This window comes from Dromiciops gliroides, chromosome 4, assembly GCF_019393635.1.
Source record: "Dromiciops gliroides isolate mDroGli1 chromosome 4, mDroGli1.pri, whole genome shotgun sequence".
In the NCBI taxonomy this organism is placed as follows: domain Eukaryota; kingdom Metazoa; phylum Chordata; class Mammalia; order Microbiotheria; family Microbiotheriidae; genus Dromiciops; species Dromiciops gliroides.
This window is the reverse complement of record NC_057864.1, coordinates 489802168-489827274: the sequence shown is the minus strand read 5'-3', so window position 1 is coordinate 489827274 and position 25107 is coordinate 489802168. Positions and strand designations below refer to the sequence as shown.

At 46.2% G+C, this 25107-nt stretch overlaps 1 protein-coding gene across 8 annotated transcripts in view; it reads left to right on the top strand.

Moving 5' to 3' along the window:
* The window catches only part of AGAP1 (ArfGAP with GTPase domain, ankyrin repeat and PH domain 1), a 666750-nt gene that overhangs the window by 282298 nt on the left and 359345 nt on the right, over positions 1-25107 (top strand). For 4 of the 8 annotated variants that reach the window (XM_044001111.1, XM_044001110.1, XM_044001109.1 and 1 more), the window contains exons 3-4: positions 5035-5122; positions 5830-5841. In XM_044001111.1, the coding sequence (XP_043857046.1) occupies positions 5035-5122; positions 5830-5841 (100 nt within the window). The remainder of the gene's footprint in view (positions 1-5034; positions 5123-5829; positions 5842-25107) is intronic. The other 4 variants (XM_044001114.1, XM_044001113.1, XM_044001112.1 and 1 more) reach the window with 1 other exon arrangement.

Sequence of the window (25107 nt, the reverse complement as noted above, 5' to 3'; positions counted from 1 at the left end):
TGACCCTGGCCCTGATCTGGCAGCTGCTTTTGCCGCCTGAGCCTCAGTTTCCCCCTTCCCTCTACCTTTCAAACTTTGTGCTGTCTCCTGTGATTCTCCTACTCTTTCAGACTTTCCTCTGAAAACCCAGGTCTTCTCAGGTGCCCCACTGGCTCAGGTAGAGGGAGGACATTTGGTTCTTCTCAACTGTGTTTGTTCTTGGTGGGTCACGGGGCCTGGCTTTTCAGCTACCCACCTTTTCTTCGAGGGGCTGACCCCAGGTTTGGAGCTGCCCTAGAACCCAGAGTCTCACTGATTCTGATAACTGAGGTTCTCTCCCTCTTGACCTTTCACCCTCATCCTTTGCGTGTCTGAGATATTTAGCAAATGCCAGATGAATGAATATGTGCTCATAAAACGTGCAGCCTTGTTGCTGACAGTTCAGAACCTCAGCTTCTGGTGGAATCTCGTCGAACTGGAATCCTGTTGGCTTGTAATTGGCACAGGCTGCTTGACCCCCAGGGGTGAATTTTTTAGCTACTCATGAAACAAATAAGATCCTAATGGTACTCTGTCCCATGAGGCCCATTTCCCAGCTCAGCAGCAGCACTGATGATGGAGGGGCATGATGATCAAAAATATGAGAGGTATAGTTTCTGGGTAATTTAATAACTTTTATTAAAGGGTGGCAGGTTATTCATATAAGGAGGTCTATTGGCTGTGTTTCTCAGACCAAATGGCAGTGACGTCTAGTTCGTATACCCTTTCAACTGAGGCATCTAGATGGCACAGTGGATAGAGCATTGGCCCTGAAGTTGGGAAGACCTGAGTTCAAATCTCACCTCAGACACTTATTAGCTGTGTGACCCTGGACAAGTCACTTAACCCCAATTGCCTTAAATTTCCAGGGCCATCTCCAGTCATCCTGATGTGTATCTTGCCATTGGACCCAGGTAACTCTGGAGGAGAGAGTGAGGCTGGTGACCTTGCACAGCCCTGCCTCACTTCAAAACCATTTACTGCAATTCATGACATCGCCCTGATGTCATAGTCCTCTTCAAGAACGAAGGACAAACAACAACAATAAGAACAAATCCAGTTAGTTGTCGGGTCTTATTATTTCTACCTCCATAATACCTCTTTTTTTTTTTTTTTTTTTTTTTTTTTTTTTTTTGTGGGGCAATGAGGGTTAAGTGACTTGCCAAGGGTCACACAGCTAGTAAGTGTCAAGTATCTGAGGCTGGATTTGAACTCCTGAAATCAGGGCCAGTGCTTTATCCACTGCGCCACCTAGTGGCCCCTCCATATCTCTCACATCTGTTCTCTTTGCTCTGTTATGGGGCAGATGTCTTCCTAACTGGCCTTCTAGCCTCTAGTCTTTTCCTTTTCAGTGTTGCCAAATTAATTATCCATCCTATAGTACGGGTCACTCCCCTACCCTGCACTCTTGTGGAATTCCCAATTGCTTTTAGGATCAAGAACAAACTCTTTCGTCTAACCCACCTGCCTCCCCTGCCTCCCTGCCCCAGCCTTTCTCACATTTCCCTCTCCAGTTTCCTTTCCTTACATATAGTCCAATTTCTGCTTTCTGTATTCAGGTCAAACTGGCCCGCTAGTTCTTCTGTCTCTCCCTTCCATCTTCCTCCCATGAGCTTTTGTCCTGGCTGTTGCCTGTGTTTGGAATGTAATCACTTCTCATGTTTAGAACCCTAGTTTCCTTAGAGAACCAACTCAGGTGAAGCCCTTCTCGATCACCCCTTTACTTAATACTTTCTTCCTCTTAAAATGACTTTGCACTATTTCTTTTCAATATTTTGGTGTGTGTGTTTGTGTGTGTATGTGTGTGTGTGTGTGTCTCCCTGGCACCTAGGCTCACTACACGCCTGTGGAACTGAAGGGAAACAGTCATGGAACAGAAAATATTCATTTCCGTGGTTTATGGGTTTTTTCTCATTGTACACTGCCCCTTTGTGTTTGGAACAGCTGAGGATCGGGGACCAGCTGTTGTGGAATCATGGCTGCCACCTAGGCTTTGGAATGGGCCCCCCCTTTGTTATTGCTTTGAGTCACTTGCTTCCCGGGGAGAATCACTTTTACATCCTGTGCCTGGCACATTTTAGGTGCTTAATAATTGTTGACTGACTGCCTTTGGTTTCTCCCTCTAGAGAAGGAGGCCTCTGGGCCCATCCTAGCAGCGAGGATGATTCTCATTTGGCCTTGCTGCAAAGGTTAGGAATTGTTCCCAGCCCTGCAGGGTGGGCTTTGAGGTTGGCTCTATCCTCTTTCTACCTCCGAACTGCTCATGATGGCTCAGTTGAAACTAGAGCCAGTGTGAACGAACTCTCTTCTCTCCTCAGTTCTCTAACTCCCAGTCCCTTTTCACAGTTATCAGGCATCTCTTGGCCTGCTGCCAGTCAAACTTGGCAGAACTCCCTGTTTCCTTGTCCGCTCACCCCTTGGTCCTTCTCTCACCAATAGAGTGAGACTCTCCCCTGGGACATCATTTCTTTTTTAAACCTTATCTTCTTGTCAACAAACCTATAGTGGCTCCTGGGCACCTTTAAAAGTAAAACAAATAGAAACTTTAAAAAAATAATCAAGGGGCAGCTAGATGGTGCAGTGGATAAGCCCTGGAGTCAGGAGGACCTGAGTTCAAATTCGGCCTCAGACACTTAACACTTACTAGCTGAGTGACCCTGGGCAAGTCACTTAACCCCAATTGCCTCACTAAAAACAAACAAACAAACAAACAAACAAACAAACAAAATAATCAAGCCAGCTTCTGGGAGCCTCGATTTAGAGGGGTGTGTGTGTGGGGGGAGGAGGTCTTTGGAGGTCATCTAGCTTGAGCCCCTCCTCTGACGGGAGGAAACTATGGCCCAAAGCGTGACTTGCCTGACATCCCACCGTCGGCAAGAGGCAGGGCTGGGATTTGAACCAAATCCAGCATCTTTTCTGCCACCGCACTGCTCTGCTTCTGGCTCTGGGCTCCCGAGGAGCCCCTGTTTTCTCTCAGAATGCTTTCCGACAGGCTGCCCTTTGCCCATTTTCCCCATCATGTCCCTCCCGAGGTGGGAGCCATGTGATGCTGAACTCAAATAACTTCTTTGTCCCTCCCCTGACCTGGGCTGCTTCTCTCTGTGGCAGGCGGAGGGGCCCAGTCCATCTCTTACTCCCTGTCCTCCTCAGCAGGCATCTCCTTTCAATTAGATCCACCTCCACAACGCTCAAGGTTTCTCCTTGGTTGCTCCCATTGTCACCACATCCCAATGATTGTCCTTTTTTCTTATGCTTATTTGGGGTGTGGGGGGATCACAGGCATATTTTTCCATGTGCTATTTTCTTCTTTAGCCATTTGAAATTCTCTAATGTCATTTGTCATGGGCAGCTAGGGGGCACCATAGTGCACAGTGTGCTGGGCTTCCCGAGTTCAACAAGCTGTGTGACCCTGGGCAAGTCATTTAACCTTCTTTGCCTCAGTTTCCTCATCAGCAAAACGAGCTGCAGAAGAAAATGGCAAAACTCTCCAGCATCTTTGCCAAAAAGATGCCAAATGGGGTTGCAAAGTGATAAATGTGACTGAACAATGGCATTTTTCACAAGCTTTTGTTACACTCATTCAGCCTGGCCAAGGAATCCTGTGCTCTGCCCACGGTTGGTGATCAGGAAGGAAGCTGCCTTAGACTGTGTGCCCTCCTGTCTGTCTTATTAAAATGGGGAATAATATGAGTATTTGAAAATGCGTTGAAATTGATAGTTATACAGATGTTTTCTTCTCTCCCTCTCTCTCCCCCTCCCCCTCTCCCTCTCTCTCTCTCCCCCTCCCCCTCTCTCTCTCTCTCTCTCTCCCTCCCTCTCTCCCTCTCTCTCTCTCCTTCCCTCTCCCTATCTCTCTCTCTCTCCCTCCCTCTCCCTATCTCTCTCTCTCTCTCTCTCTCTCTCTCTTCACCCCAGAGGGCAGAAATAGCAGCAGGGATGGGAACTGCAAAGTAACAAATATGGACTTGAGGAAAAAGGGAAAAACTCCAATACTGAGAATTATCCAGGGGGGAGGGAAGGAGCCTCCCACTTCATGGAAGAGTGGGGTCTTCAAGTCAAGTCTGGCTGCCCAGCCATAGTAGGTGCTTAATAAATATCAGTTGATTGACTGATTATCGGGACCTTGTGAAGGGAAGTCCAGGTTGGAGGCCAAAGCCTCATTAATCCCAACATTCCACCTCCTCCTCTTCTGAAGCTTCCCCTCCCCTGACCAGGCTTCCCTCTGGGCCTTTTCTCCAACAAACGATTCAGAGAAGAACTAGCCAGCATCCCTTCCTCTGTGTCTTCTAGTATAGCTGTGCCAGTCTGGGGCTGCCTCCCGGTCCCACACTCGTCACATGACTGGCCCGTCTCCCTCTCTGATGACTCCTTTCAAGAGAGGCAGCCTGGTGTAATGGATGAGAGTGTGCCAGGAGCACTGAGTTAGAATCCAGCCTCAGGGGTGTACTAGGGGCAAATCCCTGAACCTCAGCCCTCTCACCTGTAAAATGAGGATGTTCGATTCAGAGACCTCCCAGGCCCCCCAGTCTCTGTTTTTAACCACTCTACTTAGTCATTAATAGGCCAGGGCCTACTCCCGCCTTTCAGTTACGTCACAGTTCCTTTGGGCTGATGAGAGCAAGTGATTCTAGGGGAGCCTGTTTTCACCTAAGTCCTCCACTGGGTCCTTTTGTTGCTGTTACTGCTGTTTACTTTCATTGTTCCCCCTTCCTTAAATCATTTACATTTTGATATATTTTTGTTATTTTGTACTGACCTGGTTTCTGTTTCCCAACCACTTCCACAGAGATCACTTAACTTTTCAGTGTCCCCAGGCCACCAACTAAGACTGTGGGTGGCACAAAAGGTGCCAGCCTGCTATGGTGGAGGGAATCGCCTCTTCTCCTAATAACATCACTTCTCCAATCCCTGTGGGCACGAGAGTTCAATTGCACTCCTGTCCCTATTTGCCCTTCGTGTGACCTCCTGGCATCTGTCCGACTGATTGAATTACTGTTTTGTTTTCCCCCATTTTAGGGAATTGTGGGTAATTTGGCTAGTGGCAAGTCTGCCCTGGTCCACCGGTATCTGACTGGCACCTATGTTCAGGAAGAATCACCTGAAGGTAAGTTAAGGGCACGCTGGCCGTCCAAGGCTGTGCCAATGTAATTGTTTTGTTCTATTGAATGTATCTGCAATCATCAATATATTCTAGAACTGCCCCTCTCCTGAGGAAAAAAAATAATGCCTCATAAAAGCCTAAAAGTATAATTGGTGTTTCTGCAGCTTTGTCGTAAGCACGATTCATTTACTTGAGCTATTGGAGCAGGAGGGAAAACCACCTGGATGTATTGCTTTTGTAAGGGTTAGCCCTTGTCCAATGAATGGTTATTCTATGGGGAGTTTCCCTCATCCCGATGTCCTGTTTCCATAAAGTGTTTGTGTGCTCTGATGGACCTCTGGTGATGGGAGCATTTCCAATGACAGCAGAAGCACCTGTCCCTGGCCTTGTCTAGTTGGATGCCGGGAGTTTCCCCACTGCAATGTATCCTAAGCCTTCACTCGGCATTGGGGGAAAACGATTTCTTTTGGCTGCAAGCCTTGCAGTGACTCGATTCACGTGCTCCCAACCTTTGAACTGGAAACAGTCGTAACTGGGAAAGCTGCTTCCTACGTAAGTCCTGGCAGCCAAGTCAGAGCCTTCCCAAAGAGATGAAAAAGCCAAGCCTTGCTCAATGCTGTTGACTCTCCGTGTGATCTTTTTGACTCCATCTCTGAGACACTGAATCTCTGGTTCCTTCCTTTTCTTACTGGCTGTTCCATTCTTTGCAGATGTGGATGCAGGTAACTATACGTCCCCTTCATGCAGCGCTTGTCTTGTTTGGAAGAGACAGGAGGCTCAGCTTCTGTTATTGTAGAGTCCCGTCCCTTCCTCCCCTCCCCTCCCCTCCCCTGTTTGGTGTCATCATCCAGATGCTTTTCTTTTCTTTTTTTTCTTTGGATTTTAAAAACATCTCACTCTGTTTTGTCCCTTAGTTGTCTTCTTAGCAGTAGTTGTCAGTATTTCCATCTGTCTCCTATAACACCTGTTTGCGGTTGTTAACCCCTGTCCTGGACATTGGATCTTATCTGAGCATTAATTCCAACACTCTTGGTGTGGCTCTCAGGGCGGGTTTTACTCTGCCCCCACAAGCTTAGCATCTGTGCTCTAATAACCGGAGCTTTGGTCCCAGCAGGAAGACCACCTAGAGCGTGGAGATGGTGGTGAGGAGAGAAATTTAAGGAATATTATTAGTGAATCACTTAGAAATGAGAATTGAGTGCAACACGCATTTATTAAGCACCTTCTAGGTGCTTGGTACCATACTAGCCACTGGGTGGTTACCAAGAAAAGAGTGAAGGGGGACCTGCCCTCAGGGAGCTTAAAGTTTTAGTAGAAGAAAAATATTCACTAATCTGTAAATTCTGGGAGTAAACAAAAGAAATGCAAAGCAATTTCAGTGAGGTAGGAGCCACTAGGAAGTGGGGTGATCAGATAAGGCTTATGGGTTAGAAGAACTTGTTAGAGCACTGATACAAGGTAGCAGCCTGGTCACTGGAAATGGGAATTTATGTGCTAGGTAGGTGCTATATGGAGCATGAGGAATACGGCACAACAGCAAGACAATCCCTGCCCTCAGGGAGTGTACAGTCTACCTTGGGGAAACATGGCATACTTGGACAGTTAAAAACAAACTGTATGTGGGAAGGGGGGAGGGGAGGAGGAAAGCATTCAGACACAGACAGAAGTACAACGGTTGCAGATGTGGTTCCTCTTGTGGGCTGTAACGTGTGTTTTCTTATGTTTAACCGATTTTGTCAGTGCTTGAAACTGAAAATGATCGATCCCCATTTCCTGGCAGACTGAGGAGGGTGATTGAAATCGATCCTCTTTGTTGTATTAGCAGACCCCTGATCCGGCCCCCACATTGCTCTTCAACCATAGTCACCACAGCCTTATTACTGGCATTCAAGGCCATCATGGTGGTTAGAGGAACTCCAGGACAAGTGATTTCCAATTGCAAGACTGACTGTACGTTTTCCTTGAAATAACAATCAGGACTTAGAACCCGCTTGGTTCTTTAGGGGCAAGGTATCCAGTGAATGCATTGCTTTATTTGCTACCTTAGGCAACCTCCTTTGAATCCTTTAAGGAAGAATTGTTATTATCATTATTGGTTTTTACATTTGCTGTTCTTCCTTTCCAGAACCCTTAGTATGTGTTCCCATCATATCTGGGCTTGGCTAAGGAGTTGGCCACACTGCATGGCATGTCTGTGACTCCCCTGGAAGGGTCAGCAATGGCAAGGTGGTGGTGCCGAGTTGGAATTCTGTCTAGTGAGGTCCACTGGTGATACTAAAAAAAAGGTGGGGCTTTTTTGATATGACCTCCAGCTCCACCACCTGCCCTGTTGACCTTGTTTAATACAAAAATTTGCTTTAATATTTTAAAAATAGCATAGCCTTCAGTCTGGAATCGTAAGAAGCCATGTTATGGCTTTCCTTCTCTCCACTGACAAATGGAAAACTTCTCCCTTATTCTCAGTGTGGGACTCTGGGGATTGTGGGCCTGATTCCAAAACCTCCAGTGTTGCTCTGTTTTGCAGCCAATTAGAGGGACCGACCTCCAGCCTCAGTACCGCCCCCCGCCCCCCCCCCCCCAGCCAAGGTACCTATCTTTTCTCTGGCTCCATCTTTCAGATGGAGATGAGTTTTCTTGTTGGCCAGGGGAGCTGGGACCATCTGGGATTCTGAGTCCCATTAGGGCAGCCAGCGCCCACTACCGTCCCCTCAGCTGACCTGTGCCGAATCATGTCTTCACTGCTGTTCCCTTGACCAATTGCTCTCTGGGTCTTGAAGTTCAGCCCTCCTCATCTTCATTAGCAGTGACACTGGCTGGCTACGGGTAAGAGTGTCCAAGGGAATTGGGGGATGAGGAGGTGAGTTCACTCTTTTATTTTTTGGCCTGGTGCTAGCCTTGACTAACAGTACCATCCCCATCATCCATTTTCCCTGCCACTCACTCAGTATTTTGTAACAGAAATCACTTTCGTTTTTTCATTTCATTATGGGTTGGACTAGATAGATGGTCACTGAGGTTCATGCCAACTCTGTGATTCTATGTGTAGGTGATCTCTAAGGTCTCTTTCTTTTTCTTTTTTTTTTTTTGAGGCAATTGGGGTTAAGTAACTTGCCCAGGGTCACACAGCTAGTAAGTGTTAAGCGTCTGAGGCCAGATTTGAACTCAGGTCCTCCTGACTCCGGGGCCGGTGCTCTATCCACTGTGCCACCTAGCTGCCCCTCTAAGGTCTCTTTCAACTCCAAAGCTCTGAGCCTATGAGCTTATGCCATTGGTATTCCCACAGAGCTGCCTTGTCATGGGAAGTCATGGTGGGTCTCCAATATGGCGCCCATTGAACATTCAAACCTGTCTCGCTAGCTCCAGTCTTGGCTGCCATTTTCACACTTTTCTGGCAGACCTCTTCCTTGGTGGTTTTGATGGGGACTCTCACCCCCTCCTTCTCTTTGTTGTCATGCTGAAGTGTTTGTCCATTGTAACCTCTGATGATTTTCTCCCTGTTGATGAATATTTGAGATCGAGGGCCTGGGATTGGCTTTGTGACAATGCTTGTCATTCAGGTGCCTCTGAGGGTCTTGGCCTGGCCTTTTGATTCTCCATTTGTCCTTTTAATGAGGCTAATTTCGGCTCCCACATTTCTGCTCTAGTTGTTCTTATACCTGGCCCGGGGGATTGAGGGAGCTGCCTGCTTGTGCTGGTGGGTGTTCTCATGATTTGGGGGAGGAAGCCTGGAAACCCATGTTTTCATCTGATGATTCTCACCTTAGTCTCAGTGCTGACTGACTCTTGGGTTTGACCTGGGAAATAGTTCTAAGCTGAGAGATGAGTTTCTGAAGCCCACATAGCTTTGAATTCTCCTTTTAACATTCACTTGATCAATAGTGCAGGAACATAGACAACTCATTCTTGAGAAAAACTGAAAGCAGGTCCTGTGTGTGTAACAAATCTCTCAAGCTCTCTGTCTATACAAGGATAAATCACAGCCTGGTGGAAAGAGTCCAGATAGGAAGTCTGAAGATATCTGTTCAATCCTGAACCTGCCACTTAGCACCTGTTTGATAAGTCAATCTCTGAGCCTCAGTTTACTTCTCTGTTCTAAGAGGAGACTGGACTTGATAATCTCTGGGGTCCTCCTCAGCTCTGCGTCTCTGCTCCTGAGTCACTGAACCTGGATGAGCCTCAGTTTCCTCCTCTGTAGAAAGGGGGGAAGGGGTGAACTAGATAAGCATCTAAGACCCCTTCGTGTTCTGGATCTGTGATGCTGAGTCAGACTGCTGGAGCCTCCATTTTCTCCTCAGAGACCTGTTCTCATGTTGTGCTCCTTGGAGACACATCCACGTGTATACGAACACCCTGACACCCCTACACCCTGACACATGAGGTCCTTTAGAGGCTGGAGGGCTGGCCTTGGCCTTGGTCATTCAGGTCCATTCAGCAGCCAATGATTACACATGTCCTGTGGGGCAGGCTCCTACTGTATGCTGGGGGCTGCAGGGATGACACTCATGCTGCGTAGTAATTGTCCCGGCCTTCCAGTCGACATTGTCCTGAAGGGAAGATGCAGATGCTTGTCTGTCCTCTCACCGTCTCTTTTAGCCTGGGTAGGTCTCTTAATCTCTTAATGCATTAGGCCCTTCTTGAGGACTATGGATTGGACAAGTCACTGCCCCGTTCTGTGCCTCGGTTTCCTCCTCTGTAAAATGGGAGAGGTGGACTAGATAGACAATAAGGTCTGCTCTGTTTTGATATTTTTGGTCCTGTGTATGGACATATGTATGGACACTCTCAGCCTGGTTCTGAGTCTGTGCATAAAATGATCCACTGACCTGACCCATGGAGGATCCTGGGCCCCACTGAGAGCTGGGACCAGCATAGCTGGTCCTCTTCTTTCTCTACTCAGCTGTGACTCACTACATTCCCAGACTCAGAACTGGTCTCGCCGTGTTTCCTGGTCTTATAGATTTAGAGCCGGGAAGGGATTTCAGGTCATCTAGGCTAATTTCCTCATTTTACAGAGAAGGAAACCGAGGCCCAGGGAAGGCCTCTTGTACCAATTTTTTGGTGTCATCTCACCCATTCAAACTGAAGCTTCCATATAAAAACCCTGTGATGTTTAAAATCTAAATGTGTTATCTAAAAAATCTAATGTGTGGTCGCCTTAAATTAGAAGCTTTAGCACCAGTCTTTGGGCATTAAGCATTTATTAAAGCATACCAGGTATTCATGTGGAGTTCAGAAAGTTAAGAAAAGGCCTATCTAGCCTAGAGTTCCAGCCTGGTCGGGTTCTTCCTCAAGTCCTCTGCCACAAGCCGGTTTCAGTCACAAACTGCCCCTCAAACTGAGTGTGGAAGCTTTTTATAGGTCTGGAGCAGAGGCGGTCCTTACACACTGCTTCAAGTTGGTTGGTTGAGAGTGGTCTCCTGTTGATGTCGCAGTCCACAGCCTCTGAGAACGCACTCTACTCAGGGCCGGCCAGGTGTGTTCTCACTTTAATCAACCTTAACTAGGTTCAACTTCTGAGATTAATACCCTACTCAGGGCTGGCTAGGTGTGGTCCCGATTTAATCATCCTTAACTAGGTTCTCAGACTCTCAGTCTCACCCAATTCAATCACTTCCAAATCAGTCTTCAGCTGGGGCTTCTGGGCACTTGCCAAGTCCCGTTATTTTATCACAACCCTGAATGACAGACTAAGCAGCAGGGCCAGGATTTAAACCAGGTTCTGTCTTCTGACCCCCACTTCCACACTCTTGCCACCGAGTCCTATCACTTCCTTGCTGGTGTTGGGGAGAGTGGGGACTCCTGAGCCACTGGGTCCACCCGTGGAGTCAGGAGGTCTCGAGTTTGAAGCTCACCCCAGATGCTGAGCATGTCGCTCTCCCTTCGTTTCCTAATCCCGAGTCTAACCCTAGCCTGGATGCTGAGCCTCAGTTTCCTCATTTGCAGAGTGGGCCTAATAATGGCACTTGTTGGGGTTTCACTGAGGCTCATGGGAGATAAGGTCTGTGAAGCACTCAGTGTATGTATCATTGTCGGGAATCAGAATCATCAACAGGAGTCAAGGGACTCTGCCAGCTGGAGGGTTCTGGGACAGGGAGATGGGATGCAGATATTATTAGTAAGGCATGTTTCCTCCATTCAGGTGTTCTTATGAGGGAGAATGGCTGACCTGGTTTCAGTCCTAGGCCTCATCAGAAACACAAGGACCAAGGTCCCAGGAATGGAGGGACCCCACAAGGGTCCCTCTAGGGGTCAGGGGTCAGGGGTCAACACTGCTTTGCCTTGAGTTTGGGACCTTGTCCAAAAAAGAGCAAACTAGAAAAACATGAGTCCAAAGCTGGCTGATCCGTTCTCTGGCCTAATCCCCCAAAGACTTATTAGGCACCTTTTAGGGGCCAGGCCCAGGGCAACAGACAGAATGAAACAGTTCCTGCTCCTCAAGAGCTCCAGTTTATTCAGTCAGTTAAGCAACATGCATTTATTAAATGCCTTCTGTATCCCGGCCACTGAGCTGGGGACTGGGGATAGATACAAAGACAAAGCAAGATAATTCTTAACTTCAGAGCTGACGTTTTTCTGGCAAGAAGTGACATATACAGATAATTGGCTAAAAAGTATATTCACAGAAACACGGAGTAATTTTGGGAGGGGTGAACAGGAAGGCTTTGTTTTGGAGATGGCAGCTGAGCTGAGCCGTGGCAGTTGTGGAGCCGTTCTCAGGGTGTGTGGAGGGTAGGGTGGCAAGCCTAGGATTTTAGATTTAGCATAAAATAAGCCTTAGAGGACATACAGCCAGGTTCCTTATTTTATAGATAGGTAAACTGAGGCCTGATGTGGCCTTCAATGCCTACAAAGGTGCCAGGTGGGATTCGGACCATTTCGAGTCCTCCTTTCTTCGCTGCACTGCGCCTGTGCTGGAATGTGTTTGATTTTAGTTACCAGAGGAGTGAAAACCGAGAAATCTGTAGAAATCTGACCTCAGTTGAACTCTTTGTGGTCCACGCTTAACATGGGCAATGTCAGAAGCCCCAGGGGTATCTCCTTCCATCTAGTTATAGATGGAGCAGTGGGTGGACTGAATGCTCTGAGGAAGTCTCCCTTCCTTGACCTGTGATCTTGGACGGGTCATTGGACTTCCTCCATTTTTTGGCTTCACTTTTCCAAAGACCCTGTTTGGGAGCTGGGCAGCTCTGGCCTCTCCCTCACCAGCAGCTGGGGGAAATACCTGCTTCTGGCCAGCTCCCAGCCAGGCCTCCTCCCTGAGTTTGCTTAGAAGTTATTCTCCATACATCTATCTGCCCAGAAGCATTTGTAGCAGATGCATCTATTAAAAATGTAGTGAGTGAGTAAAAGCGATCAATGCATCCAAAAAAAAAATGTGATCTGGCGGTGGGGTGGGCGTGTGCGTACGTGTGTGTGTGTGTGTGTGTGTGTGAGAGATTTAGTTTTTAATAACCAGCCATGTGGTGCGTGCCCAGCATCCAGCCCCAGGGCATGCTCACTCCTTGGGTGATCCAGCCCATTTGCCAGGTATTAACATTTCTTTTCTTTAAAGGAAATCTGCCTGATGCCTGGTGATTTCACATTAGTCACTCCTGGACTCCTCCTCCCAACACACACACACACACACACACACACACACACACACACACACACACACACGGATCCAGCCTGAACTGTCTGTTGTCACAAAATAAAAGCAGTTCAGCACAAAGTCCCCGCGCACAACTGTGATGAGGGTCACACGTTCTGACCAGTAGCTTCTATGTTTATTTCTAAAGATGTTCTTTTATTTAATGGCATGTTGGGTTGAATATTCACTGCTAGGTGGGTTAGTGGATAAAGCATGGATTCAGGAGGACCTGAGTTCAAATCTGGCCTAAGACACTTGACACTAGCTGTGTGACCCTGGGCAAGTCACTTAACCCTCATTACCCCCCCCCCACCCCCCAAAAAAAACACATTCAAGGGAAAAGCCAGATATCCTCAAGCCTCACCAGCCTCAAGGTTTTAAATCTCAGTTTATTGTTTAATTTTAAGCCCAAATTGGCTCAACTCCTAAGGGCTTCCCTGTGCTCACGGAGGGTCCTACAGCCCATCCTGTCAGATCCTCAGGGTCATCTCTGCCTCCTCCCCCTTTGGCAGTGTTTTGGTCCCTTTTATTAACTCACAGATAATGTGCCCCCCCAACAAACAACAACTCTTACACTTATGCAGTTAGTATCTCTGTGAGACATATTTGCACACGTGTGTGTGTGTGTGTGTGTGTGTGTGTACGATACATGTGTGGGTGTAGTTATGTTTGAGTTTTTGGGCCATCTTCAGACTCAGGATTTCCTTGACAGAAATCAGCAAGAGGGACAGCTAGATGGCGCAGTAGATAGAGCGCTGGCCCTGGAGTCAGGAGTACCTGACTTCAAATCCGGCCTCAGACACTTAACACTTACTAGCTGTGTAACCCTGGGCAAGTCACTTAACCCCAGTTGCCTCACTAAAAAAAAAAAAAAGAAAGAAAGAAATCGGCAAGACCTTTGATTTCATAAATTTGTGGAAACTCTCCCCTGGAGCAACTTTTTGGTAGCTTGTACACAAATGTTGGGGGCAGCTCATGGCACATTGAGAGAGCTGGGCCTGGAGTCAGAAGACCCGAGCTCCAATCTAGTCTCCCAACACACTGATGTATGGCATTGCCCAAGTCCCTGCCCCTCTGTTTGCCTCAGCGTCCTCAACCACCAAAGGAGAATAATAACAGCACCTTCCTCTCAGGCTGGTTGTAAGGATCAGAGGAAGTATATTTGTAAAGCATTGGCACAGTGCCTGGCACATAGTAGCTACCACATAAAGATGGTGATGGTGACACAGCAGCTAGCTGGCTCAGTGGATACAACTCCAGGCCTGGAGTCAGGAAGACCTGAGCTCAAATGTGGCCTCAGACTCTTACTAGCTGTGTGATACCAGGCAAGTCACTTCACCCTGTCTGCCTCAGTTTCCTCGTCTTTCAAATGAGCTGGAGAAGGCAATGGCAAAGCCTCCAGTATCTTTGCCAAGAAAACCCCCAATGGGGTCACAGAGAGTCAGACACAACTGAAGTTACCGACCCAACCACATTATTGTTATTATTGCTGTTATCACCATCACCACTATCACCATCACTTTAGGGTTAGAGAGAGGCCTAGGACACCGAGAGGTGAAGTTCCTTGGCCAGGGTCTCGAAGCCTTTATGTGTAAGGGACACTGCGGGACCCCAGGTCTTCCTCATCTAGCTGCTGACTCTACAGTCTTCCTCCCATTAACTGACATTATGATCTGTTCAAAATATAGGTAGCGTTGAGAAAGCTGTGGGCACTTTAATAAATGATAAAGAATGAAGTGAATGGAAATTGTCCCTGCTCTGCGTCAGCGTTCTGGCTTCACGTTCGCACTCACTTGAGCTTTTTGCTTCCCTGTGAGAGTGTAGGCAGTTATTCTTTATGCCCGTTTTACAGATCAGCCAACTGAGGCCTGGAGCAATGAGGTGATTGGCCCCTGTTTCCACGTGAGGATGGGGTTCAAGTCCCGTCTCTCCTGGCTCCTGGTCCAGCTCACCCTCTGCTGTACTGTGTGACTTGATATTGTAAAAAATGCTTGTTTGCTGTGGGCGACCACTGTCCACTCTTTCTGAGGTGGGTGGGTGTGATCCGGGGGAGGGGGGCTAATTCGGCTAAAACCCCTTACCCTGTAGGCCTGGATGATTCTCACAGTCCTTTCCCCACAGCAGCCCCTGGGGGATGGGGGGCAGCCCCCGGAGGACGTGCTTCTGCACCGTTAATGATCACGCTTCCCATTGGACATGCTTTATTTGGGGTTTTAAACTCTGCAGAAAGGTCCTTTCACATGGGAAAAAATATTCTTTCAGGATGGCTTGCTCACAGGAAATCTGAGAAAGCACTTGAACTTTTGTTCCTGGCCCGTGAGTGGCCCTCAGCCTCAGCCTCTGTCCCTCTGAGGCCCTCTCACTTCCAGGGCCTGGGCTCTGGGGCTCCTGCCCTCTGACCCCCCTCCTGCTCTGGCTCCTGCTCCCGCTGTAGCCAGGGGGCTGCCACCCTTGGGGGGGCCAGGGCAGTGGATCTGGGGGTGAATGGGGGGGGTGCTGGTTCCTTCCTGGGATTCTCTGTGCTCGTGCAGTTCACTTCCCCCCGATGGTCTTTCATTCGGTCATTCATCCTGGTAATTAATGGCAAAAGCATGAAAGCAGCCCAGGATGTTTTTCCCTCTTAAGAAACAGATGCAGGAGGCTGTAAATTGGTAGCGAGTGACCTTCCCCTGCAGATTCCTCCAGATGTGCACTCACTCGGCGGCTGAAATCTCTGAGCGGAGAAGCAGGCCTGTCCTTGCTGGGCTGCTGGGTTACTTTGATTTGGCTTTCACCGGAATTTTATAGTGTCCAGACATTGTCACTCATGTCAATTCAGCAGGATATATACCAGGTACTGGGGAAACAGACAATTGAAATATACCACGCCCCCCCCCCCCCAGCTTCCATTCTATTGAGGACATACATATACCATGCTCAGAGATTAGTCAACACAAAGTAAAATATTAAGTGATTTCATGAAAGAGTATTAACAGTTTGGGGTTTTTTTTTGTTTTTGTTTTTTTAGTGAGGCATTTGGGGTTTAGTAACTTGCCTAGGGTCACACAGCTAGTAAGTATCAAGTGTCTGAGGTCAGATTTGAACTCAGGTCCTCCTGAATCCAGGGCCGGCCCTTTATTCACTGCATCACCTAGATGCCCCAAGAGTATTAACAGTTGAGAGAATCAGCAAATGCCTCTGATGGGAGGTAATACCTGAGCTGAGCCTTGAAGGGACATGAGGATTCCAAGGAGCAGAAGTGAGAAAGGAAGGCATAATCGGCATCAGGTACAGCTTGTGAAAAGGTGAGGAGGTGAGAAATGAGTGACATGGATGGGGAACAGCACGGGTATCACGAGGATGTTCTCTGTTTCAGCAGCTTCTCAGTCACGCTGCCTCTACTATTGGGGGATATAAGGGTGTCCAGCTCAGAGCTTTGCCAGTAGTTAGTGCTTAATAAACATTTATTGAATTGGAGCAACAATAAATAAATAATTAAATCAACAAAGAAATAATTTATCAACAAATAAACAAATAATAAATAACTAAATTACAGCTGCCATTTATTTAAAGCTTTAAGTTTTTTTTTTTGTTTTGTTTTGTTTTAGGTTTTTTCTTTGGGGGGGCAATGGGGGTTAAGTGACTTACCCAGGGTCACACAGCTAGTAAGGGTCAAGTGTCTGAGCCGGATTTGAACTCAGGTATTCCTGAATCCAGGTCCGGTGCTTTATCCACTGTGCCACCTAGCTGCCCCAGCTTTAAGGTTTTCAAAGCACTTTATATAAATTATCTTGCTAGGTTCTCACAACAACTTTGGCGTATAGGTACCTCAGATTATAATATCTGCATTTTATAGACAAAGAAACTGAGGCTCAGAAACTTCACTCATTTTCACTTATCTCAGAAGTGTGAGAGTCAGGATTCAAGCGGATGGCCTTGCAAGAGAGCTAGTCCAACCCATAAAACCTACCCTGGCTCTAATTCAGATTTCCTTTCTCCTCTTCCATGAATCATCCTCGACTAGGAAACAAGAGGTTACTAATGGGGATTATCAAAGGGGAGAGATTCGCATGCACTTCCTGGAAGCCAGAGACCAGAGGAACCTTCTGGTAACTTTCAGCCTCTTAACTCATTTCTCATTTGAGAGGCAATTGTCAAAGATCTGGAATTTCATAAACTCTCGGGATGGCCAAAGAACCAAACCAAGATAAGCTATCCCATTTCCCATGGCCTCCTACACCCTGAGGAGTATGGAGTTCTGGTGGTACAGGGTTAGACAAAAATTATTTTCACTGCAATAAACACAAGCATCAGGCCAACACTTTATATTATCCACACTGGGGTTGGCTCTAATTGTCCCCCAATTTGCATTTATGAAATCATGCCCATAGCAGAAATCTCAATGTGATTCTTCAAAATCCATTAATGAAGATAATATTTATCATTTTCCAGTTTTGAGTTTGGCATGTCCAATCAATCTACAACCCAGTTTGTTTAATTAGCTATGGTGAATAGGCTACTGAATTTCCCGAACACTTATTAAAGACAGCTAGGTGCTGTAGCAGTTAGAGCATAAGCCCTAGCATCAGGAAGATTTGAGTTCAAATTTGACCTCAGACACTTAGTAGCTGTGTGACCCTGGGCAAATGACTTAACCTTGTTTGCTTCAGTTTTCCTCATCTATAAAATGAGCTGGAGAAGGAAATGGCAAACCACTCCAGTATCTGCCAAGAAAACCCCAAATGGAGTCACGAAGAGTCAGATGTGACTGAAACAATCGAACAACAACTATTAAAGGAATCAGTGAATAAATAGTTTGAGATTACTCCTTGTTGATGCTATTGTGCATGAAAGTTTAATGAATTAAGGTGGTCAAAAACTTGAGTGACTGGTTCTACCTAAGTGTGCTCAGAGAGTCAGCAGATTAATAGTCTGCTACTATATTGAGAACCTTGAAAAATGAAAAGGAAAGAAAATTTTCTGTAATTAGAATGACCAAGGATCCTAGCTATAGAACTGTAAGGAACCTCAGAGGGCTTCTTGCCCAAGCCTGTCCTTTTCCAGACGAAGCTGAATTCAAAGGTCAAATGACTTCCCCAATGTCACATAGGCAGGAAGCTTCAGAGGTGGGATTCTAATTTTTTTTTGTGGGGTAATGAGGGTTAAGTGACTTGCCTAGGGTCACATAGCTAGTAGCCATCAGGTGTCTGAAGTCAGATTTGAACTCAGGTCCTCCTGAATCCAGGGCCTATGCTTTATCCGCTGCCCCACCTAGCTGCCCCCAGAGGTGGGATTCTAAATCAGTCTGACTTTAGTCAGTGTTTTTTCATTTCATTTCTTGGGATTAAACAATACTTAAGCTCAGGTTTTTAGGCAATGTCATTTCTTATGCTAACTTCCACTGTTTTGCTTTTTTGTTGTATACTATTCCATTCTCTTTTGCAATTCTTATGACTGAAGAACAATCTTGTGTTATTTCAGTGCCCTTTCCCTTATATTTGATGGTTATTCTTTTGCCTTTTTCCAGAATTTTTTGTTTGTCATAAATTTAACCACTGGATCTTGGAACTTGAAGTGTGTGTTTTATGGATTTTTTTTTCTTCTGCTTTGAAAATCACCTGTGTGTTTTCTCTGCTGATGCTTCATTGTCAGCATTCAGAAATTCTGGCCAGTTTTCTTGCATTGTTTCTTACATTATGGTATTAATATTTTTTAAAATGTTCATATTATTTCAGAAAACAATAATTCTTAAGTTATTTCTGCACATCCTGTTGTTTTTTTTTAATCCTGTCACTTTTATTTAAGTAATAATTGAAGGAAGTCAACATTTCAGTGAAAAAAAAAATGTGTGGAACTTTTAATCATAGAACCTGAGTTCAATCCAGGTTTTGCCCTTTACAACCTAGATGACTTCTAACAAATCTTTTCACCTCTTGGGGGTCTCAGTTTACTCACTTGTAAAAGGATGGGGTTTGACTAGATAGCATCCAAGGTACTTCACAGAGCTATAGCTATCATCACATTATGTTGTGATTTCCTTACAGTTGTTTATCTTTGAATGAATGTAGAAGTATTAAGTGCCAAGCCCTGTGCTAAGCACTAGGGATACAAATTTAAAAAACAACAAAAACCAGGCAATTGCTGCTTTCACAAACCTAAAACTCTAGAGAAGTACATCATCTTTCCTGAGAATGTCAGATGTGAAATCACAGTTTGAAATGGAATTTGGCTTTTGTTGAGAGAGAGTATGAGTGAGTGTGTGTGTGCGTGTGTTCATTCTTGATTTTCTTATCCCCATTTTAAAGAGAGAGGAAATTAGGGCTCAGAGTTGGCAAGTTTCTTGTTTGCTCATGTTCATAAAGTTAATATGTATCAGAGCCAGGATTCCAACTCTGGCCCTCCTGACTCCAAAGTCCTGTGCTCTTTTCTCCATACTATTGTTAAGGGCTAAAATTCTAGCTAAACTGTCTAAAATATCTAATGAGTGGTCGCCAATAAATTATAAGCTTTAGCAAGAGTTAGACTTTTAAGCATTTATTAAGGAGAATAAGAATTTGGTAAAGAGAGAGAAAAAGGCCTAGATTCCTATCTATTAAAAGGAGAGCACATTTCTAGCTCCCTTCTCCGCCAGCGTCCTCAGGAAAAAGCCCCAGAGTCAGCGCCAGTCTCTTCCTTCCTCCTCCCACTAGTCCGCGTCACTTCCTCCCGCCAAAGAAAAGGCTCCTGGTCTTGCCCTCAAAGACCTTCGCTTCATGGGCAGAACTCTTCTACAGTAAGTATCCAGCAGGTGGCATCATTCCAATCGTTACACTATGTTGCCATAGATAGTCGATCAACAAACATTTGTTATGTGCAGGACACAGTGCTAAGTGCTAGGGATGGAAAGGAAGTTGAAAGTCAGTCTAATGGAGGAACCCACATACAAGGAACTATGTTTAAATGATGTAGGGGGGGGGGCAGCTAGGTGGCGCAGTGGATAGAGTACTGGCCCTGGAGTCAGGAGGACCTGAGTTCAAATGCGGCCTCAAATACTTTACACTTACTAGCTGTGTGACCTTGGGCAAGCCACTTAACCCTCATTGCCCTGCAAAATAAATAAAGAAACAAACAAACAAACAAAATTATATAGAGTATACAGGATAAAGTGGAGATATTCAACAGATGGAAAGCACCCACATGAACTTCTTGAAGAAAGTGAGAATTTAGCTGGGACTTGAAGGAAGCCAGAGGTAGAGATGAAGGCACGAGACCCTCAAGTGAAAATTCTCCAAGTCAAGAGAGTTTAATTTATGAGGAACGGTGGGAAGAACGATGCCACTGGATTGAAGATTCTGTTGGAGGGAGTTTGGGCCAAGAAGACTGGAAAGGTTAGAGGAGGGAGAGGGCGAAGAGCTTTGAAAGGCAAACAGAGGATTTTATCTTTGTTCCTAGGTGGGATAAGTAACTACAGGAGTCTACTGAGTAATAATAAGGTGACATGGATTTCTGTGTGCATTAGGAAGATCTCTTTGACAGTTGAATGGAGGGTGGGCTGGAGCACGGAGAGGGTTGAGGCAGGAAGATTCCCCCCAGTAGCTATTGCCATCGTCCAAACATGAGGTGATGAAGACCTGAATGGGTATGGAGGCAGCTTCAGAGGAAAGAAGGGGGCACAGGTAACTAAGTTAAAAACCAACAGGACTTGACAACAGATTGGATGGCGGTAGGGTGAGAGAGTGAGGAGTCAAAAATGACCTCTCAGTTACCAGGGTTGGTGACTGGTGCCCGTGGCAATAATAGAGAAGATAGGAAGAGGAGAGGGTTGGGGGTGGTCGGGGGAAGATAATGAGTTCTGGCATCATGTGGTAGGGAAAGGAAAGACTAATAACTTTTTTTTTTCCCCTTTGGTGAGGCAATTGGGGTTAAGTGACTTGCCCAGGGTCACACAGCTAATAATTGTTAAGTGTCTGAGGTCAGATTTGAACTCAGGTCCTTCTGAATCCAGGGCCGGTGCTCTATCCACTGTACCACCTAGCTGCTTCTGAAAGACTAATAACTGAACAAAAAGGTTTTGAGTCAGGCATCTGCTTTTCTCCTTGCTGATGAGAAATCTTAAAGTATCATTTTCTTTTGAAGTTTTTTGAATTCAACAATCAGTATTTTATTGAAGAAAAATGTGACCTCTGTTTCAAGACATTTCACTTTACTGCATTGGTCTATTGATTAAAAATACTCTGAAAAAAATGCATTCTCTTGTGAAAACCTTTTTTCTAATGCCCCCCCCCTTTGGATGTTACACTGTCTGCATGTTGTGACCACTGTGCTCTTGCTTTGTATATGTACAAGCTAGCTTCTCTAATCATGAGTATCGATTTTCTATGCTAAGTGCTTTTGAGCTTGACATATCAGGTCAGCAAGCTGCAGTGGATAAAGAATTCCAAATTTGATTAAAAATAAAATTTTTAAAAGCTCACCTTTGAACTTTTTTCCAAGACCTTGGCATTTATGATCTTGAAGGTCAATTGAACTTGACCTGAACTATCTATCCTGTTAATATTCCCTAAAAAGTATTACTGTGATTATTGATCCTGAATTCCCGAGGTTCTTTTTAGATGTTTATTGAGTCATTAAGATAGACGTAGACATGCCCAACCAGCTAGATTAATTTCATTATCTCTTGTCCAATGCTATCTGACTCTTTATCTTACTCAGAAGCTGGCAAGCTGAAGTGATGGTGTTCAGTTGGTGGCCTGAAGTGACCCTGCAGTCTGTCTCCAGTTCATCCGTGGTCATTGACCTGGAGAGTTTTAGATCTTAGAATTCTGCTGCCCCCAGCATCCCAATCTTCTGTTACTAGTATTGTCTATTCATGTCTCCTTCTGCTTCATGGTCTTGACTGTAAGATACAGAGCTTAACAATAAATTGGCAGAGCAGATGAAGTGTGATTTAATTACATTTTAGTAAACAAATATGTTACCAATAATCATGGTTCCCATCCGTGAAAATAAGAGTCCATCCAAAATTCCTGTTAAATGTCACTATGTTGGACTTAGCCCAAAGCACGACGAACGTGAAGCTGGGTTTTTTTCAGATTTTGAATGGGGCTGAAATTTCAGAGAGAAGAGCAGATAAAAATGTCTTCTTTGGCCATGTTGATGATTAAGAACTGTAAGAGGAAAATGGGAATGGATGGTCAAAAGTTGGGCCTTGGGGGTCTTTTCCAACTTGAAATACTACGATTCCGAAATTGATTAGACTCTCTGGAACTCATCTTAAAACAAAACAAAACAAAACAAAAACAGAACATGAGGAAATTGGCGCTGATGATCCCTAGGGAATCATCTGGTCTTCTCTTCCAGAGTTGCCAAGTGCCACATGTTCTTTGGAGCTATAAGGAACCCTCCCCTCCCCTGGACCTACTTCCTCCTTGCTTCTTGAGTTAGTCTCTGAGCTCTTGTGAACCTTAAGTGACTGTCTGGCTATGTGGCTAATGCAAAACAGTTTCTGCAGTGTCTTGTATCATCTTGCATCATGTCATAGCATTGGCACAAAACCCGGTCAGATAGATTACCATTCCCCTCTGTCCTTTTTTTTTTTTTGGTGAGGCAATTGGGGTTAAGTGACTTGCCCAGGGTCACACAGCTAGTAAGTGTTAAGTGTCTGAGGCCGGATTTGAACTCAGGTCCTCCTAAATCAAGGGCCAGTGCTCTATCCACTGTGCCATCTAGCTGCCCCTCTATCCTTTTCTTGTAGATATCTTTGGTTTCTCCTACAATTTGTGCCTAAGACATTCCCAGGTTGGCCTTGGAGAGAGATGGGGACTTTGATGCCCCCAGATGCTATTGAGATGTGTGTGGCCAGGAGCCTCTAGCAAATGAAGGTTTCTGGGGGAGTTCTGTGGGAACTCTAGGGAGGAAACCATAAACCCCATGAATTACACTTTGCTCTGACTTTCAAAAAGGAGCTGGCACCACCCCACCCCTCCCCCCAGCCTGCTTCAGGGTGTCTGAGGCTTAAAGACAAGAGCTGCCCAGGGAAAGCTAATTCAATAAAATTAGTCACAGAGGTCCTGAATGAAATGTGTGCTTCATTTGGCATGCCTAGGCCAGGTGCCTAGGCCAGTGTTCAGCACCAGATGAGCCATTGTTGCGCCTTGTCTTGTAGAGGGGACCTGAGGGAGTGTGGCATCAGTGAACACACGCAACCTGTCTCCTAATGGTTGGTGTTAATCACTGGCACGAGGATAGTGAGTGAGTGTGTGTGTGTGTGTGTGTGTGTGTGTGTGTGTGAGAGAGAGAGAGAGAGAGAGAGAGAGAGAGAGAGAGACAATGAGGGTTAAGTGACTTGCCCAGGGTCACACAGCTAGTAAGTGTCAAGTGTCTGAGGCTGGATTTGAACTCAGGTCCTCCTGAATCCAGGGCTGGTGTTTTATCCACTGTACCACCTAGCTGCCCGCTATGCACGAGGGTATTCTGATGGGAACCGTTTACTCTTAGTTTGCCAGACTGCCTGGGAACCATCACACTCACACTGACTCCAGGTCAGTACTGTCCTCATCCAATGAGCCAGGGATCAAATGTATGGGACTGTCTGAGCCACCTGCCATCTCCTCCTGCAGCCTGCCTCTGTATTCATGTTCCTTCTCTTTCCTTTTTCTCTTACCTCTGTCTTTCCTTTCCCCTTCTCTCCATGACCCTTTCCTGCACTCTTTTTCCTCCCCTTTCTTGTTCCCTTCTAGCTTTACTCCTACCTCTCTTCCCCGTTACCCTTCCCTTATCTCTCTTTTCCTGTCTCTTGCCCTCCCCCTTCTTCCATCTCCCTTCCTCTTCTTTTGCTTCTCTTTCTCTCCCTCTTCCCTCTCTCCTTCCTTCCTCTTCCCCCATCCATCTCATCTGGCTCTCTTTCCCCCTCTAACCCTTCTGACTGTCTCTCCCCCACAGCCTTTCTCTCCCCTCCCTTTATCACCTTCAGTCTTACCCATCTACTTTCTCCCACTGCCTATAAACATGCCCAGGTCTCTCCATCCTGAACCTCCCCTTCCCATCAGCCACTCAAGCTGCCATCCCATGCCTCCCTTCTTCTTCTCTCTCTCTCTCTCTCTTTTTTTTTTTTTTTGTGGGGCAATGGGAGTTAAGTGACTTGCCCAAGGTCACACAGCTAGTGTCAAGTGTCTGAGGCCGGATTTGAACTCAGGTCCTCCTGAATCCAGGGCCGGTGCTCTATCCACTGCACCACCTAGCTGCCCCTCCCCTCTTCTCTTAACTATCCAACCCAGCCACCTTTCCTTTTTGACCTCTTGTGGTGACCTTTTGGCCTCCCTAGAGGCTCCTGGCTAGTGGCCCCTTGACTCCCACAAGACAGTCCTCACCTTCTTTTCTTATGTGTTTAAATAGCCTTTCCCTCCATTTCCTGCTCCCTAAGGAGGGGGTTTCCTTCTCTCTGGACTCTCTAGTCTCACATCTCCATCATACCAGCTGTGGCGCCGGAAGTTAGGAAGCACAAAAGTCTGAAAATGTGCCCAAAGAAAACAACAGTTCTTGTCTTCAGGGGTGTTCTGTTGGGGTGTGGGGCCCACGGACAACCCAGGACACACACGTGGGCCCTGGGCGGGGAGTTTCAAATCCTCTCTCAGATATTCGCTCGCTGTGTGACTGAGGACAAGTCACGCAACCTCTCTGAGCCTACGTGATGGGCCTTCAAGGTCCCTTTGAGCTCTGAACCTGTGACCCTACTTGTCTATAATTTGAGAAAGGAAATCAGGGAAAGGGGAGTAATGTGGATTTAATCTTCAAGCATAGGTGGGAGCTGGAGGACGGGCTCGGAAGGCTGGGCTGACAAGCTTGAGTTTCTTATTAGAAGCAAAGTTCCAGTGTTCAGCCTGATGCTTGTTCTCTGGCTCATCTTCTGTTGGAATTGGGACAAGTCACTGCCCTGTTCTTGGAGGCGAGCTCTTGCACACGTGGACCACATGATTATTATTCTCATTATTACTTTGCTGGTCCTTGTCCTGGGTGCAAACGTTCCTCGTTCTGACCTTGATGACACAGTGGGCCCAGGGGAGCTGCCCCCCAGCCTGCATTGCTCTGGGTTTTTTGTCTCCTTTCCTGTCATTATTTGGCTCAAAGTTGGCAAATTATGGGGTTGTCTCTGTTAAGTCTATGGAGATCCCTTGGTTAGGATCCCCTGGACCATGAAACCATTTAGGCAAAAATCAGCACCGGCCAAGAGACGTCTGTGCTCCCAATGCCACCCAGTCTGTCCCTAACACCTCCCAGTGATAAAATCATTAGAATTCATTATTTAGGTAAATCCTGCTCCTGGAGAAAAGTCCTCATCCATTCTTTCTTTTCTTTTCTTTTTTTTTTTTTTGGTGAGGCAATTGGGGTTAAGTGACTTGCC